This window comes from Anthonomus grandis, chromosome 4 (genome assembly GCF_022605725.1).
Source record: "Anthonomus grandis grandis chromosome 4, icAntGran1.3, whole genome shotgun sequence".
Classification (NCBI taxonomy): domain Eukaryota; kingdom Metazoa; phylum Arthropoda; class Insecta; order Coleoptera; family Curculionidae; genus Anthonomus; species Anthonomus grandis.
In genome coordinates this window covers 34,192,080-34,211,534 of record NC_065549.1, presented here as the reverse complement: position 1 = coordinate 34,211,534, position 19,455 = coordinate 34,192,080, and the positions used below count along the sequence as shown (strand labels likewise).

The 19,455-nt window shown below is 30.1% G+C and overlaps 1 protein-coding gene across 1 annotated transcript in view; it reads left to right on the top strand.

Moving 5' to 3' along the window:
* The window catches only part of LOC126735613 (A disintegrin and metalloproteinase with thrombospondin motifs adt-1-like), a 224,637-nt gene that overhangs the window by 16,415 nt on the left and 188,767 nt on the right, over positions 1 to 19,455 (top strand). The window contains exon 2 of the mRNA XM_050439673.1: positions 17,680 to 17,899. Coding sequence (XP_050295630.1) covers positions 17,822 to 17,899 — 78 coding nt within the window. The 5' untranslated portion in view covers positions 17,680 to 17,821. The remainder of the gene's footprint in view (positions 1 to 17,679; positions 17,900 to 19,455) is intronic.

Below are 19,455 nucleotides of genomic sequence, written 5' to 3'. Positions count from 1 at the left end.
ATATCTATATTATATATTTTTTTGTTATTCTATACATATCAATTTTTTTTATTCTTTATAAAGCGGTAGTTATAAAACAATCATTAAATATATTTTTTAGAAAGTACTTAATTCTTAGTTTATTTAGTAATATCTATTTTTTCAAAAATAATTATAATAACATGCACTTATATTTTATAGTTAGCCAGTATTTAGGCCAATGCATGTATTTAACAAAACATAAGAATATGATAATTAGGCTAATGTGTAGCGAAATTATTCTGTAAATGTAACTTAAATGTATACTCCAGGATGCGATAAAAATTATTATAATGAACTTAAAAAAAAGAAAATTAAAAGCACTACGGCAGTAATGAAAAAATTTTAATTCTAGCTCGCGGAGTTTAATTCTTACTCGATAACTTAAATGCTTAAGTTAGTTTCTATATAGAATTTACATCCTTTTAATTAAGAAGCATAATAAGTATAAAGTTGTTAAGTGGAACTTATACTAATTACCCAAGTTTTTTATGATCATATCTACTTTTGACTTATTGTTTCCGGTGAATTTCGTTTTAGCTGAATCATGTTGGTTCGGTGTATGTACTTTCTCCAATAATAATACAAATAATAAATGCTTTGATACGTCATAAACTAAACGAGGTTTTTGATATAAACTTTTTTTTCCTCTTCTTATTCTTTCAAGAGATTTAAAGGTATGCTTATTGCAAAGATGTGTCAGTCCGGTGAGTTATTTTGTGATGCATAATTCCAGCTGTTTCGCCGTCTTTTCAGTGGTCTTCCTCATGGTCGATGGGATGGAAGCTTTCTGCCTCTGTAACTTAACTTGGCGACATAAACCAGTCTATTTGGATACATTCTATGTATCTCGCATCTTTTTTTCCCACGCTGTAAAAAATGGCTTTGTATTTTTTACTACAATGCTGCGTCGCCCTTTTTTTTACAAATTGTAGCAAATTTTATCTTACTTGTAGCAAGAAATCCTATATTAATTAAAACTTGATTGACTTATCCATAAATTTTAAACATTTCAATGGTTTTTAAAATTAATCCATTTCATCATCTTCTAAATGGCCTACAGCGGCTTTTAGTCCAACAAAATGTATCCTATATAAACAGTAATATTTATAATCAATAAGACGTTTCATTTGTATGTACCTCTTAAGCTCATCATTAATTAAACTCATTTTAGCTATAGAAATTTTACTCAAAAAATCCTTATTGAGCTTACAATATTGCCTAAAAGCTATTACCAAAAAGTGGTTACAATAACTTTTTTAAATTCGTACACTCTAAAATAAAGTAAATATTGCTTAAAAATAGAGGCATATAAAAACTAAAAAAAACAAGAAAAAATTGCTACATTTTGTAAAGTATAATTACTTTGTAACAGCAATTTATATAATTTTATTTTGATATTACCTGAAAAATAGTAAGCTTTTTATATATAAAATGTAGCAAAAAACGTTACAACGTTAATGCAAATTTTCCTAGAAGAATAGCCATAGCTTATACACTTGTGAAGTTATGCCAAATTTCTTGTACTAAATAAGCTTCCAATTTTCAGCAATTTATTACATTTTGCTTGTATAATGTCTAACAAATAATTCACTTTCTTCTCATAGGATGTGGCATCAAACTCTACAATATTTTTGGAAATCTTTCTACTTTTGGCGTGGTCTATGATTATTCAATTTTGTAACAGTATGTGCTACTTTTAATATTTATCAGATTTTTCGATATATTGTATGTAATTTATTATCAAATTGCAACACTTTCAATCACAATTTTAAGGACATTTTAATTTTAATTTTATATAGATTGTCTTAATAATTTGTTACTGTCCCTATTTGTACCTTTTTTTATAAAGAAAATTGCTTCAATTGTAGCATTTATTCTTACACATGTTTTTCAGTGCATCTAATTATTTCTTTTACACTTAAAGTGTCTTACCGGATATTGTTTTAAGGTATTTATTAAGGCTTTTGTTTCATTTATATCAGCTTAAATTTAGATGCCATAGGTTAACATCAGTCTTACAGAGACTTAATATTAATATATATGGTGATTCTTCTAGACGATATCTTTTAAAAAATCCCATATGACTGTGGCTACATTGACTTTTGATTTTAAATAATTGGTTTGTTAAAGATTGATGCCTTTGCTCCTAGGTAACGGATACTGACTAATTGTTCGGTTGGTTTGTTGTTTATTACTATTTATCTGAAACTTCTCTTGCAAAAGGAAATTTAAAGAGACGTGATCTTCAATAAACTGATGAGTCGCAGTGGAGGGCTGTTTATCAATCGCTTACATTAAACCTAACCCAATCTAATTAGTTATCTATTCTTTGAAGAATCTTTACTTTGTAAGCTGGTATTGACATGCTATATATTTTGCAGATCTAGAAATATATTTACTATGTTCCCTTTCTACCAGAATTGTATATCAATTGCCATATCAATTCGCCTATAAGTGGTTTCGCGGTCTATAAGTCATTCATAGTTATCATTTCATATATAAGCTGAAGCTATCACCCTATTAAGCTAGTTAATTTGAAAGAAGTCGCCCATGATTATTAAAATGACCTTTCCCATAATTAAAATAAAAATAAAACACAAAGCCTTAGTGTCCTTAAACATATTAACAAGGCTAAGATGTTTCTTCGAAGAGAAAAGTTGTTTATGATGGTTACGGGAATGCCGCTTTTGTATTGTAATGGCTTACCTAAAATTGACAAAGAGGTGTATCTTGTGAGATCTGTTGGTTCGTTTGTAACTTCTTTATGATATAAATTCTCCTCTTGGCTTAACAGCATCTTAAGGAAGATCTCTGGCTTTTTTTATTAATTAAAATTGCCTTGGAAAATTTATATTTACTTTAGATAAATAGATATACTTTAGATAAATTCGAGTCGAAAATGTCCTATGAACATAGGTTCGCAAGTGCTTCCTTACCAAGGTAGGATTTTTTAAATTTAATAGTGTTATTGTGCCAAAAACTACAATAATACCGAAAAATAGTTTTTTTTTTGACAAAATAATGAATACTACTATGAAAACAACGCCCAAATTATCCACTTTCACATTGTAACTACATTAATTTGTTGTCTTCTTTGAATCGGAATATACTATAAAAACATAGGCAGTTCTTCTAGTAAGAACTGAAGGTAAATTAAATATGTCAAACGAACATCAACTACATAAGGGCCGACTAACTTCTCTCCTAACAAACCACATCAAATATTAACCGAAAAACGGTGTTGGAAACTCCATTCGGTTGCTGCATAGAGATTTTCAAGCTACCAAGAATGGGAATACCTTAAATTATTAACACCGTCTCGGGTGAATGAAGCCTCATTGGTGAACAAATTCTTATTAACCAAATTACGACGTTCAATGATCCAATTACAGAAGTGCATACGAGAGTTCACATCGGTGAGCTCCAGAGCTTGGATTGGTTGCAAATGAAATGAGTATAAACCAAAGTTATGCATTGTTCTCCTTTCAGTCATTCGGGTAAAGCCAGTGCGACTTGATATTCTACGAACACTAGTTGATGGTGACCGTTGAACACTATCCAGTATTACATTGTGGGCAGCTGCAGATGGATGTATGAGAGAAGCATTTGGAAATTGCTCTCAGTTGATAAGACACTCTCCCAAATACTAGTCGATCAGGAATTCTTCGATTTGGAAAGCTGCGGCAGTATTCAACCACTGCTGCTCTATCATTTCCGTTACATGTTCATGTATACTAGCAGCATGTCTGCGTATTCTTCATTTGTAAAAATAAACATGACACTAATTGGTGCAAATTTCTATCAAACTGACACAACTACTGTAACAGAATAACAAACGAAAGAAGTATCCATGAAAACAAAAAAAAAATATTCATGGCACTCCGTCATGGTTACTTGGTGTTGATAGAACCTCATACTAGAGATAATATTTATTCTAGCCATGTACTTTTCGGTACAATAACACTATTAAATTTAAAAAAACTCATATCTTGGCAAGGAAGAATTTGCGGACCCATGTTCATGGGACATTTTCGAATATTTAAAGAACACGTAGTGAAATATTGTCACTTACCTCGTAAGGCACCCTGCATATAATTATAGTATAATTTTTAGCTCGTTTACTTTGGTTATTAAATTTATTTAGTTGGATTTATTTATGTGGAATTAATTATTTAGTTTTCATTATTTTGAAATCGTATTTTGTTTTTGATGCTTTGTTAGTAGTTGCTATAATTTATGTTAACTTGATGTAATTTACTTGCTTGTGTGCTAGGTTAATAACAGCTATGCTGAACTTCACCGGGCTTAAAATAAAGACCTTTATTATTATTATACAGTGCTTTCATTTCAAACGATCCACCCTTAATAACTAAAAAAAAAAAAAAAAAAAAAAAAAAAAAAAACACGTCAAATTAGATATACAGGGGGACGTTTAATTATGCATTTACTGAAGTTCTGTCAATCAGTTCCTCACCTCCAGCTAACCTCACTTTAATATGTCAAATAGGAACCCCCATCGTGTGATACATCATAGTAAGGAGCGTAAAATTCTCTATTCAACGGTAGCAAAAAAAATAAAATAATAAATATAAAATATATAAAACTTTGGTATGTCAAATGGCTACCCCATGGTGTGATACATTATTTTAAAGGGCATTCATTATGCTATCAATGGTTGTAAAAAAAAATAAAATTGATTGACTAAGAAACAATTAAAGTGTAAATCGGTAGGGTAGAAAAACAAATTTAATTAGTTTAACAAATTTATATTATTAAATGTTCAAAATGCGCGCCGTTATTAGCAAGACAATAAAAAAGCCTATTTTCAAACTCCTTACGAACATTGGCAAGGGTCTGCCCGCTAATTTTTCTGGATTCTTAAAATATTCTATTTTTTAAATTCTCAATACTCTCAGGTGGGGTTTTATAAACTGCTTTTTAAGTAGCCCCAAAGAAAAAAGTTTAGTAGGGTTAGGTCCGGAGACCGCGCAGGCCATTCGATTGCACCACGTCTGCCAATCCACTTTTCTCGAAAATTTTCATCAAGCCACTCTCGAACTACCAAAGTGGGGGAGCTCCATCCTGCTGAAAATGTATATTATTTTCATTCAATAATATAGCATCATGTTGATCTACTTGATTTTCCATAGATTGGATGATGGAAGGGTATATTGCATTTTCTAAAAGGTTTAAATAAATTTCGCCAGTCAAATTTTCTTCCAAAAAAAATGGCCCGGTATTATTTCATTCCCATAAATTCCTGCCCAAACATTAATTTTTTGGGGATATTGGGTATGGCCTACCCGAAAAACATGCGGAATTTCATTATCCCAGTATCTACAGTTATGTCTGTTCACCAGGCTATTTAAAAAAAAGGTCGATTCGTCACTGAAGCAAATGTTCTTCAATAAATAGGGATCGTCGTCAATTCACTGGCACATCACTTCACAAAATTGAATTCTCCTATCAAAATCATCTTCTCCGAGTTCATGAAGAATATGAATTTTATAAGAAAAGAACTTATTTTTTTTTAAAACTTTATGTACGGAACCAGTGGAAATATTTGTTAGTTTTGCGGTCTTTGGTATAGACAAAGTTGGATTCATAGCAAATTGTCCTAGTACTTCAACTTGGCATGCGTCTCTTCAAATCTGTTTGTTACCACACATTTTAACTTCTAAATTGCTTGTATTTTTTTGAACCAGTGGAAATATTTGTTAGTTTTGCGGTCTTTGGTATAGACAAAGTTGGATTCATAGCAAATTGTCCTAGTACTTCAACTTGGCATGCGTCTCTTCAAATCTGTTTGTTACCACACATTTTAACTTCTAAATTGCTTGTATTTTTTTTTTGATGATCTATTATAAAAAATGTAAGAATTTTAAAATGATGTAGGTACCACACTAAAAGTATTCATTTAAAATACCAAAGTTTGGCGTAAATAAAATATTCATTATTTCTAGACATTTTCGCTAACTATTTGCTTATACATTTACCGACTTAATTTTTTTTGTACTGTTGAATAGAGAATTTTACGCTGCTTACTATGATGTATCACACGATGGGGGTTCCCATTTGACATATTAAAGTAAGGTTAGCTGGAGGTGAGGAGGTGATTGACAGAACTTCAGTAAATGCATAATTAAACGTCCCTCTGTATATCTAATTTGACGTGTTTTTTTTTTCTTTTTTTTTTAAGAAAGGTATTAAGGGTGGATCGTTTTGAAAGAAAGCACTGTATACTTTATATGCCAAAGAGCTTCATTTAAATTAATATATTCCATTAGTCTAGGCAAGCTTGTAATAAAAGCTGTATAGTAAGTCCTGAGGTTTGTTATCTTAGGTCATTTGTACAGCATTATGCAGCTAATAATAACTAGTAGCTAAGTTTATCTGATTTAATCCGCTCTTCACCTCGCGGTATGCATTAAGCGGAGCTTGTGTTATCTCATCCTAAAAAGAAAAAACCTATTTTCAAATTTAGGTAAGTCTAACTGTTCTGTTCGATGGCTATTGGTTCGTTGCCTTGGTTGGAGCGTCAGGTTTTGTATTCGGATGGTTCTGAAGAGCCAATGGTCCTAATGGGCGTGGTGGTGCCTGTTGACTGCGGGACTATTCTCTTCTGGGCGTTTATCAATCTAAAGGAGTTGAAATAAAGTGTCTTTAGTATATCCTGTATGGTAATTATTATTGATCTTGGAGAAACATCAAAGGAGTTCTACTATCTAGGCTAATTCCACAATTCTCTTCCTTCGTAAAATATTTTGTTTTTGTATAAAAAATAGAAGCTTTAGTCATAAGTCTCGCATCTAAAATATATTCAACCAGATGACACGTGTTTCGCCATCTTTATACAGCAAGTCCAAGCAAATTTCAAAAAGCTTCAAAGGCTGTTTTTTTTTATTTCCTGCATGTAGCATATCATGTCCGTAAAAATATTTACATCCAAAACTAGAAATAAAATGATGGTATTATAACTATAATATATTATCTGAATAAAAGGTGTAATAGTTTATTAAAATTATATTTAAGTTATGTTACCCATACTTTTCTATCAAGGTATTATAAAAAAAAGGAAGTCTGCCTGCAAAAAATAATAAACCATATGTCTTATGTGAAGACATATATGATTTCTTTCGTAATTATTTTTATCAGTATATTATCTTTGACGCCCTATTCTTCTCATATTCTTCTCGAACAATGCCGTCGTTGCAAAATTTTAAAATCCTTCAAATTTCTGCCACATACTGTGTAAAGGTCACATGTATGGTAAAAAATACCTTCATTTTGCTACAAATAGTAGTTAATTTCAAATATGAATATGTATGATTGTTAATTGCTCATTATTTCGGTTCAAATCTTGACTTTCAGGATGTTATCTTTTATAGGTTTTAAAGGCAGGTTGTGTAAATGTAAGCTAAGTGAAAAAAAGTAAATTAATTTTATAATAGATTTTAAACCTCTAAAATATTATCTGCAAATACACTTATAGTAACTAAACCTACGTACATAATAGAAATAAAATAAAATGATAAAAATTGGAGAAGATCTAAATTTCTTATGTCGTTTAGATTAACGCAATTTGCACGCTGTAGTAGTGAAATCACACGAAAACCTCTTTGGAACTGGCCTTCTAAGTCGCCAGATTTAACGCAACTAAATTTTTTGTTGTGATGAACTATTAGAAAAGATTAGGCATATAAGACTTCAGTAAATAAACTTTAGAAATGATGGTTAAATAGATTAGTAGCAGCAAAAACCAACCTTAAAAGTGGTCGATGATTAATTTAAAACAAGTTTAATCATATAATATAATTTAAAACTAGTGAAAAACAAACATATATAAGTTCATACATTTCTACAGGTACTTAACATGCAAATAAATGTTCACATTAAATTCAAAATTTTAATCGGTACATAGCTTCACAGTAGATCAGACAGACTGAACTATTAAGGAAATTTTGTTATAGAAAACTTATCTTAATAATATTAAAAATGAGAACAAACTATTAATATTACTTATAAGTATTTAACGTATACATTAATCTACATATTGTTCATTTTAGTGAAAATTATAATAAATGGTTTCATCTAATGGCAACCATATTATATAAATAGTTTGTTTATATAATATATTTTTTATAGTTTGTTGTGTTTCTTACATTAAAAATATTAATTAATTCCAAGATCAGTTCTTCTGTTGATATTTCTTGATTTGAGTTTTTGAATCATTTGACTCTGCTTCAAGTATCTACTAATCATACAGTTTAAAAAAGAGTCTTGTGAACAGTTGCTGATCTCAGTTCATGCTTTGTTTTTGATTTTTTACTGAATATACCGCAAATAGATTTATTCAAGGCATTTTTATTTTCAAAAGAAACCATATTTTTTTTACTTTTATTTATTTCGAGTTACTTTTGATAATCACTATTTTTCTATTATATATTGTAAGTAATTGACATATTATTTTAAAGTTTCCTAGTTTTTAAAATGATTGATCACTTCGCTTAAGGAATCCTATAAAGAAAGTGTGGTGAGATAAACAAAATTCCTGTAACTCTGCCATGACAATTTAGAACAAACGGGCGACAAACACTTTCCTATACTCAAGCTAAAACTTGGTTTAGAAAAGATTTTTTTATATTGGTAATAATTGCTAAAGTAATAACAATAATTAAATTAAATACAAGTTAAAAATTAAAAAGTTATCTCAATTAAGAGTACTTTTATCCCGAAGCAATGCCTACTTATCTGTGGTATTTATAATGATTTGATATACTAAAATGTTTGTAAATAAAGAAAGATAGACCATTTTAGGGTAGTCTTGGCTTCAACAACCCAATTTGTCACCAAAGCATTTTAAAACTTAATGCCTGAAGAATTTCCTGAGAGACTTTATCATTGCCGGTTGGCCAATGGACACTTCAACATACAAGAAAATAAATTTTACTTATAATTGAAGTATAATAAGTATATTAGTTTAACTTAATGACTTATGTTGAATATAATATTTAGGCTTTTAAAAATTTTTTAGCGAAACAATTGTCATGATTTAAAGACATAGGTATAAGAACAAAGAGAGTTGTGGAGAATTCTAAAAGTAGAAAAATATATATATAGGGCGTTTTATTTAAAACAAAAGGAAGACCTTACGAAAGCAGTATAAAAGAAGCAAAATTAATATTCGCAAATGATCATTAGAAACTCGGTAATAGTAAATATATCTTTAGAGAATCATGGTATTAAAATAATAACGAGTAATGTAATTTCATTAAAATAAGCAATAATTTATTAGCAATGCAAAGTAAACGTTCATATGAATACCATTAAATGAATAAAGCCAAATTTAAATATTATGTAAGATTTGAAAGTAGCAACGTTAAATTTAGATGTAATTGTAGGAATAATTGATGTTGAAGATCCATAAGCGTGTTAAAAGTTAAATTATATTTGGTTATGTGAGCATTCTACTGCTATAATGTGAAGTGCATTAGCGAATAAGAAAAAAATATGACTTTCATTATCAGTAAAAAAGTTTGCTACCAAATATTTCAGTACGAGGCATAAAAGTAATCATAAAAGTAATCACTACTGCCACCTATTGCTCAATGGGAGTTTCGACACCTTCCGTTAGCTATGTGATTTTTTGGCTGCTATTAGTAAAGTTGAGTTTTGTTTGTGCGTTGTGTAACACAAAATAGAAAAGTAAAATGTGGAGTACTGACAAGTGGATTTTTAAATATCATTTAAAGACAAAAAGAACTGGCATACTCAGATCTCTTCTCGATCAAAAAAAGCTTTAGCTGAGCAAATGAGCCAATCGAAAATCAAATTAATGCTGATTTATTTTTTACAGAGGGAGAGTCATCCCCAAAAATTTGTTCTTCTAGGACAAGCTATGAATTAAGTTTTTTTATAGCGATGTCCAGATCGCTTAGAAAAAGAGTGATTCGCATCAGAACAGACACTACAGATAAATATATATTTATTATTTATCTTTAGAACTGAAGTCTCTAACTTGATTTTTGTTACGGTGAAATATTAGAAAAGCTTAGCCTTTTAAGGCTGTAATAAATCAGCTTTAGAAATACTCGACGTTTTATGTGATGTATCCACTCCATTATGATAATGCTCAATGTTAGGCAGCCCCATCCGCCACAAAATGTTTAACCTCAAAAAGCATTCTTGTGGTTTCCCATCCTTCCTATCCACCTGAAATCAGTTTCTGTGTCTTGATCGTTTTTCCTAAACTGACAAATTGATTTTAAGAGCACTACTTGAGGACTTGACCTGACTGACTAGAAAATATTTAAAAGTGATCATATCGATTGAAGACTTTCAGAACTACTACCAACCTTTAGAAAAACGTCTCTATCGATGTGTAGCTGCCCAGGAGGAGTACTCTGAACAGAATAATATTAATGTAAAAAAAAATAAAAATTTTGATAAATAAAAAATCAGTTTCATTACTTTTATGCCACACCTAGTAAGTACATGATCAAAATGAAAGGTTAAATTTACTTACAAATTTTATATATGACACAAGGGAGTTACATATATAAAATCATTTTAAATATATGATGTTAGGCTTGTTTTTTCAGATATTCTACGAGCGTATACAGTGTCCCATAAATAATGGTAAATTAAGTTAACAGGATCCTTTTAAAAAAATATCAGGTTAAGCTAAATTTTCCTAATCGTAGTAAAATTTTTAAAATGTTCCTTTTTTTACCAAAACTATGCATATTTAAATAAAAAATTAAATTATGCCATATTGCTGGTGGCTCTCTCTATGACATAATCTTAAAAAAAATTAATTTTAAGATTTGCCATATAACAATAAACCCATTGTCCAAATTTTGTGAAAAACGAAAAATAATTGCTAAATTTATTAGGTGTATTTCCCTGCATCTTGGTTGCCTTGGACTTTCGGACTAGGAAAATTTAACCTCATTTTTTATTTAAAAGAATCTGCCGTTAAGTTATTTACCATTGTTTATGAAGTATAAATTTACCATGTAGGTAGCTGAATTATTGCAGCAAATCTATTTTCTTAATTAAATGGGAAAACATATATTTTAGAAGTAAATATAATATTTTACACTTTAAATAATATTTTTCGAATGCACTTTTTTGTTCTTTTTAATTTTAATGATAGCTTTTCTAGACCTCACTAAGACATTTCACACAGTTTGTTAAAAGAGATTCACAAATTCAGAAGAGATATTTTAAGACCTTGAAAACAGAACTGAGTACTTTAAAATAAAAAAAAACAAATTGAGCGATCCAAAAGGATGCTTATAGCGTCACTCAGGAAATAATTTTGAGTTCTCTGCTATCCTATGCTCTGCTATCAATATAACTTTGGACATGATAAATTTAATTCGAAGAACAAGTTAAAGCAAATAGCTGAGGCAATAACACCTAAAAAATGTTCAGGTGTGTAAAAGATATTCATTATATTATACTTTTAAAAAACTATGATAGTGTAATTTGTGGCGTATGAAGATAGACTACCAAATTTAATATCTGCAGTAAATACGGATGCTGCACAGTTATTTTTGTAGGAATATAGAGATAGAAAATTTCAAATTAAATATATTGTGATTATATTCATCTATAAAATCAACTCTCATTAAAATTACATCATAGCTAGTTGTAGAAATTCTTGTTATTGATATTTACAAGACAGATATATTATAAAAATAATATATAGAAACCCGTACATTATCCAAGCTGAACTAAAAGACTAAAATTTAAAAATGAAGGCAATTATGGAACAGGCTACAATAATCCTATGGTTGAAACCTTTGGTGTGACACTCATTACAAAACAGTTTTACCACTAACCAAAACTGTTTTTTATTTTATTCCTGACACGTGTTTCGCTAACGAAATAAAACTGTAGTTGTAATCTTCTCCCGAAGACGCTAAAATCGTGTATAAATTATTAAATTTATAATTATTATAATAAATAAAAAAGATTGTTGGTTAGTGGTAAAACTGTTTTATTATTTTAGGCTACAATAATTATTCTTCCTTTGACACCCTGTATATTTAAAGAAATTACGTTCATTTATATGCTTTCAAGAATATGAACAACTTAAAAAATTTGCTTAGTTTTTACAATATTTTTGCTGAGTTTTCCAAATCTAGTGGGGATTTTCCATTAAGAGTTCCTATTATAAAGGTTTATAAATCCGTTTTATTGGATCGTGATTTATTAGTAATCATTATTTTATTTATTAAATATTGTTACTTAAAATTCATTATACTGTAGTTCTACTAATATCTGTTCCTACAGATCAATACATAGAGCTTTATTGCAACAAGTGTAAAGGTATTTATTATGATTTTTTCATATTTTACTAGTTTGATTGAACAGAAAAAAACTAGGACTTCTTTCAATATTTGCAAATATTTGATGTTAGCGCTCAGTGTCTTGTAATAAAGTTTTTTTTTGAAAATATAGAATTTTAAGTTAACAACACTCTTTGACTGTTTTCTGTTCAGTTTGGCTTACCAATTCATAATAGCTGAGAGCTGAACAATTTTGGAAAAAAGTTTTAAACATTTAAAAAAAAGTAAACTTAATAATTTTCTTTATTTTTAATATGAAATATTGAATAATATAGCTTCTCATCCATTTGATGGTCGGCATAATCGTCTAACGAAGTAATTAGTTAGAGTAACCATGGATCATTTTCTTATGATGTAGCTGCAATAGAACGAATTATTGAGGAAGCCTAAGTCCATCCAGCACTATGCTTAATAATTATAGCTGTTATCCTCCTTTTTACGGAAAAAATTTGGGCTTTCAAAATTCAACTCGTGCAAGAACTGAAGCTGGACAAACAACAAATTGGTGTTAATATCAAAATTTACAGAAACCTACTGAAATTAGAGTGAATAAATCATCAAAATATTACCAGTACGTAGTCCAACAAAATAGTGTGCTTTAATACTTTAAAAATTATGCTGACCAGAGCGTTACAGCTACAGAATCATGATCCCCAATCTTTTTGTACCACAATTAAACACCCTTAAAGTGGAGGAGCTATAGTTTGAACAAAATGGTTCAATACGCCATACCGCAGGTGCCACAACCAAAAAGTTATCGTAAGTTGGACTACTTGATTAGACTTCCTCCAACCTAGCAGTGGAGGCGAAATGCCGGAAATCATATTCAAATGAAAAGTAAAGAGTTATTTTAGAGTTATCTTTCAAATAATGGCAATTGACATCAGTTATGTGTGTTTCACTTCATTTTGCAGTTCTATAATTCTTAAAAAAAAACAGTTATATTTCTCAATCTCAATTTTTTTCTAATTATCCCAGGATATCAGTATTATAGACTACTAAATCAAGTCGAGAAAAGTTAAATTTACAAAAAAACATAAACAACGTATGTATCTAAGTCTATTTAAATACAATGTGATAATTAAGGTACACAGAAAACGTACCACCCTCTATAGCTTAGCCCCTACAGAAAATCTAAAAATATGTATAATCACGTCAATTTAATTTTAAGGAAGACATTTTGTGGCTGACTTGTAGTTGAATAAATAAATGAATTAATTATGGTAATAGCTATCCAAAAGTATTGTAAATACTTCAGCCTAAAAAGCTATATACAGTGTGGCCCAAATTAGGTGTACATGTATGGGTATCTTGGAAACTATAAGAGATTAGTGACGCCTTCAGAACGATTATCTTTTTTCCGATTTTGAAATATTTGAAAAAAAATGAAAAAGTTGCATTTTTTAAAAAAGGCTGTATTTTTTTGTCTGTATTTCGACTTATTTTTAAAATCTGTAAAAACATTATTAGGACAACTTTTTAAGGACAATGTATATCTGAATTCACTTTTTGTTTTCGACGTTTCGGTTCTGAGATTTCATTGAGATTTTCACAGATTGCGGCCATTTTGTTTTTTTTTGCTAAATTAAAAAGATCTTTTCCCTTTAAAATGATGTGTAATACTTTATGAAAATATTTAATGTTTACGTCAAAAAATTAAATAGTTTATTTTTCGCTGAGTTGGCCATGACTTTTATTGGTAATTTGTCGGACACACAATTATTATTAAATTACTAACTTGCTAACTTATACTTTTACGTAATTTCTAAATAAAACAATTAACTACTTGTAATAATAATATTAAATTAAACTATTTAAAATGACGGCCATTTTTGTTAAAACATTTTTCACATTTCTTTAATAACACTTCTAGTTATCTTGCGCAGGGTGTTTCTATTTATATTATTTAAGACATTTCGAACCCTGGGCTCTAGTTGCTCGAGAGTCGCAGGAGGTTCAAACTTATAAACTTCATTTTTAACATATCTCCAAAGATAAAAATCCAGGGGTGTAATATCTGGATACCTAGCTGGCCAATTTATAGCACCGAGGTTCGCGATATGTTTGTTGTTAAATGCTTGCGTTAACAAATTTTAAACGTCCCAAGTATTATGTGCAGGACATCCTGTTGAAACCACACATTACTCCGTATTTGTATTACAGCTCTTACGGCAGGTAATCTGCTCTTCCATAAGATTTCAATATTTTTGACCCGTCAGTGTTTGGTTATAAATAAAGGGCATAATAAGGTGATTATCTAAAAACAATTATAGCATTTTACTTGAAGAAAAAATTTTGTGGAGTGGGTAATTACCTTACCGTACATACCACACCATACATTAAATCGAAATCTTACTTGTAGCTGACGTTTAGCCACTTCATGAGGATTCTCAGTGGCCCAAAAATGACAATTATGCCTGTTGAATACTTCGCAATTGCTAAAAAAAAGTCTCGTCGGTCCAAATAATTTTCCTGCTGAAATTAGGTATTTCTTGACATTGCCTTAGAAACCAGTTTGAAAATTCTAATCGTCTTGAGTAGTCTGTATCCCTTAAACCTTGAACAATAGTAGGTTTATATGGTCGATATTTATTTTTTTAAGGACCCTTTGAATGGTAGTCCTTGGTATATTCATATCAGTTGCAGCTTTTCGGATCGATTTTTTCGCGTTCGTAATAAAATGGTCTAAAATATTTTCATCGCGAGCTTCATTGTCCCCTTGATAATTTTCTGGCGTTGGTATTTCAAAACGTCCATGAGTTCTAAGGTTCATGACAAGCCTAGCGAATAATCTTGGACCTGGCTGTTGTCTCTCAGGATACAGTTCTAAATATCTGGCGATTGCAAGATTTGCTATTACATGCTATACATGCTATACTACATATTACATCCTATTACATGTATTACATTATTCCAATATGTCAAAATTTTCTTCACTGGTATATCGCATGGCCACACAAGATAAGAAGTTTAATCAAATAAATAATATTTTGCAGAATTGTTAGTGAATTATGCTAAATCATTAAATAATAATAACTGTTTATACGACAAATGCCCTCCGTAGTCATGGCCTCCGCATTCATGGCCAACTCCGCTTTGAAATGAACTTTGTAACTTTTTGACATAAGAATAAAATATTTTTATAAAGTGTTATAAATCATTTTAAAGGGAAAAAAGATCTTTTTAAGTTAGCAAAAAAACAAAATGGCCGCCATAAGAAAAAAAGAAGTTGAGGATGGAATCTCAGAACCGAAATGTCGAAAACAAAAACTGAATTTAGGTATGCGTTGTCCTTAAAATGTTGTCCTAATAATGTTTTCACAGATTTTAAAATAAAATTAAAAAAAAAATACGTTGAAAAAAAAACAGCCCTTTTTCAAAAATTAAATTTTTTCCAAATATTTTAAAATCGGAAGAAGATAAAATCATTCTGAAAGCGGCACTAAATTTGTAACTAAATGCCCTACAACTTTCCTCATTTAACCAATTTTCTATCTCTTATAGTTTCCAAGATACCCATACATATACACCCAATACATACCCATACATGTACACCCAATTTGGGCCACACTGTATTTGTGAGATGTATACTGCATTTCCTATTGAATCAGACTTCCCGGGAATAAGAGTTGTATTCTTTTTAGAGATAACGGGCTCTGAGGTCTTATATCCCGCCATTGCGGACCAAGATCAAGAGGAAGGGGGTTTTTTATTCTGTTTAATTCTTTACTTTGGTCTGACGAGTGAATTGAAAGTAGCGGTCCCCGCAAGAAGAATCGCATACTTGGATAAGGCTAGATATTCTAGACACTCTAGTCGTCCGATATTCCAGAGGAAACGTTTGCGATTGTGTATTTCTCCTTACGGTCATACATCTCTTAGCACGTTGCTTACATATCTTGGATTAAGCTCGAGTAGATAGAAAAGAAATAGAATAAATACGCAAAAGAATGAATAGAAAGTCCAGAGCGAAAGAAAACAGAAGCACACCCAAAAACAGTGGAATAAACGTGTTTCTATTCTAAACCGTCTAATTTAGGACTAAGGAGATGCATAGCCAATAAAGCTTTCCACGCAGGTCTATCAAATTTGTCAATTGGCTGCAGTCCGTTCAGCCTTACACCAGACCACTTCCTCAACCTCATTTTAACCAAATTCCAGCCTACAAAATAACTCCCTTGAAAATATCTTTGACGTGTTTATCTTTTTAGTATAACGGCCTAAATATAGATAGTGATATACAGGGTGATTAATGGTTGATGGTACTTTAGACGTTTACGCAGAACAGAATATATAATTTTTTTGAAAATTTGGCATCAAGGGTTTCAGCTAGTGATCTAACGATTAAAAATATTTTTAGCTATGCGGCGTTGCTGCTTATATAAAAAAGTAGTAGCAACTTTGTTATTTTAGATCGAATACCTTGTATATTATTTTATTTTCTGATCCTCTATCACTTTATGATTGTTTTTGTATGAGATATTCCTATACCTATTTTTAGTGGTTTTCGAGAAATTAATTATTTTCTTTATTTTCTGACCAAAACATAGCTCCAAATAAATGTTTATTATAACGGCATTAGAACGCGCAGAAAATTAAAATTATAAGCGTAATTTACAGAAGTATTGTACATTAGCCTTCACTATAAACATTTGTTCTACATTATACAGGGTTGGTCAAAATTAGTGATTTTTACCTCGTTAGAGAGGGATTTTAATTTCCTTTTAGAATATGTTATATAATACAATATGTTCCATTGAAAAAAATGCACATATCAAAATTTTTATATCTAGCGGTAAAATCATTAATTTTGAGCAATTTTGTATAACGTAAAACAAATTTTTATAGTAAAAACTAATGTACAATACTTTCGTAAATTACGTTTATAATTTCAATTTTCTGCGCGTTCCAGTGCCGTAGTAATAAAAATGTATTTAAAGCTATGCTTTGGTCAAAAAATTAAAAAAAATTATTAATTTCTCGAAAACCACTAAAGATAGGTATAGGAATAACTTATACAAAAACAATCACAAAATGATAGCGGATCAGAAAATAAAATAATATATAGAGTATTCTTTTTAAAATAACAAAGTTGCTATTATTTTTTTATATAAGCGGCAACACTGTATCGCTAAAAATATTTTTAGTCATTAGATCACCAGCTAAAATCCATGATGCAAAATTTTCAATAAAATTCAATTTTCCATTTTCTGTAAACGTCTAAGGCACCATTAACCATCAATCACCCTGTATTTGCAAGTGATTTCAAATAAATGATGAAAGATATTTTTAATTTCAGAACCTCATTACCAAACGAATGACGTTTTCAAGGCTCTAAAGACAACATGAAACAGAGGAATAGACAGTGCAATAAATATGGGCTCTACTGAAAGCATGACTAGCATAAATGGAGAAAACACATTTCATAAAAAGTAATAAAAATGCGAGGGCTGATTGGGCGGTATCTGCTAGCCGCCTATATCGCCATGGTTAGCACATACAATACAACTAATGAGCTGGTAAGTATTGACATAGTGACTAGCAATTTTACTTAAATATGTTGAGATAAATATAATTGGTATAAATATAATTATAATAATTATAAAATAATGGCATTTAGATTTAAGTTAGCGAAAACAAAATGTTTGTTACTGCAATATATCAAGTGTCCCGCTTAAAACGTACTGCACGCATAACTTCTAGGGATCTTTTTACGGGAACAATTTTTAATCCAAAAACCATAACTAAACTCAACAAGTGAGGTAATAATCTATAACTTGATAAATAGGAATATAAGTCCAATATAAGGTGAATAAAAAGGTCATTTATGTCTTTATAAAAAGCTTTTTGTTCCTTCCAATTCGGAAGCAAAAAATATTTTTACGAAAACGCAAAATAATTTATTGAAAAACGTACTATACTTATTAAGAAATGCTTTTCCCCATCTCCATCCAATGATAAAAGTTTAATTTAAATTGCTACCGTACATTATCAAGCATTATGTCACTATTGGTGCCACGCGATTACTTCAATAATTCGCATGCATAATTCGAATAATTCTAATTTATCCACGCAAGTCTTCTATGCCTCAGGTGATGATGACTTTGAAAGGGTCTTACGTATCGCCACAAAAATCAAATACGTAAAGACGGTTAAATCGAGTTACCAAGGATTTAATCAAGCTCCCTTGTCCTCTCAGCAACCTGAAAACCTGACGTTAAAATAATTATGACGTAAATAAAAATACTTTAAATTTACCTCCCCTTATGAGTTAATTAAAATCGTATGCTGTTAAGTATCTGACATGTTTTTTAAAAATAGAAACGTGAATTAACATCGAGTTCAAAATTAGAATCTACAAAAAAAGATTCTCAACTGAAAGCTGAAACTAGCTCCATATGGGTGTGAAAAGCAATGTCTAAATTATTATCCTGTCCAAATTAGTCCACGTATTTGAAACGAGATTTACAATGGTAATTATGATAATTAATGTAATTATGTGTATATTTATGTAATTATGTAGTTAGTATATTAAGTAATGTAATTAACCCAAGTATCTCTCTACAAATAATATATCTCCTTCATCCAGAATTTTTTTAATGAACATCCTATTTTTTCGAAGTATCCCGATAGTGATTGACAGAAAGCTTTTCTTCTTGGAGGATCTCTGATGAAGATGTAAGACTTAATCTTTTTCATTCCCAATATTTTTTTTTTAAATTGAATACCTTCACAAAATAAGACACTTCTTGTTAGGAAAAAACATGATTGGGAATGTCTGAAATTGTTTTTTTTTCAATTATTTGAGGTCATTTTTTCGCTTCTTTCAAATATCTAAAAGAAAAATGTTAATAAAATAACTGCAACTGCTTGGAATAAGTGAATATTCTTTCTTTTCCTGGTATTTGAGCAACTCTGAAGAGGTTTTAAATTTTATTGTTGCCAACGTTTCGGCCCATACACGCCATTCTCAGGGCTATAAAATGTATTTTCCAAAAATATTACACGTAAAAACACAAAAATGTAGTGAACCATAAAATAGCAAGTGCAACTGTTTGCCGTCATGGTAGTCTGC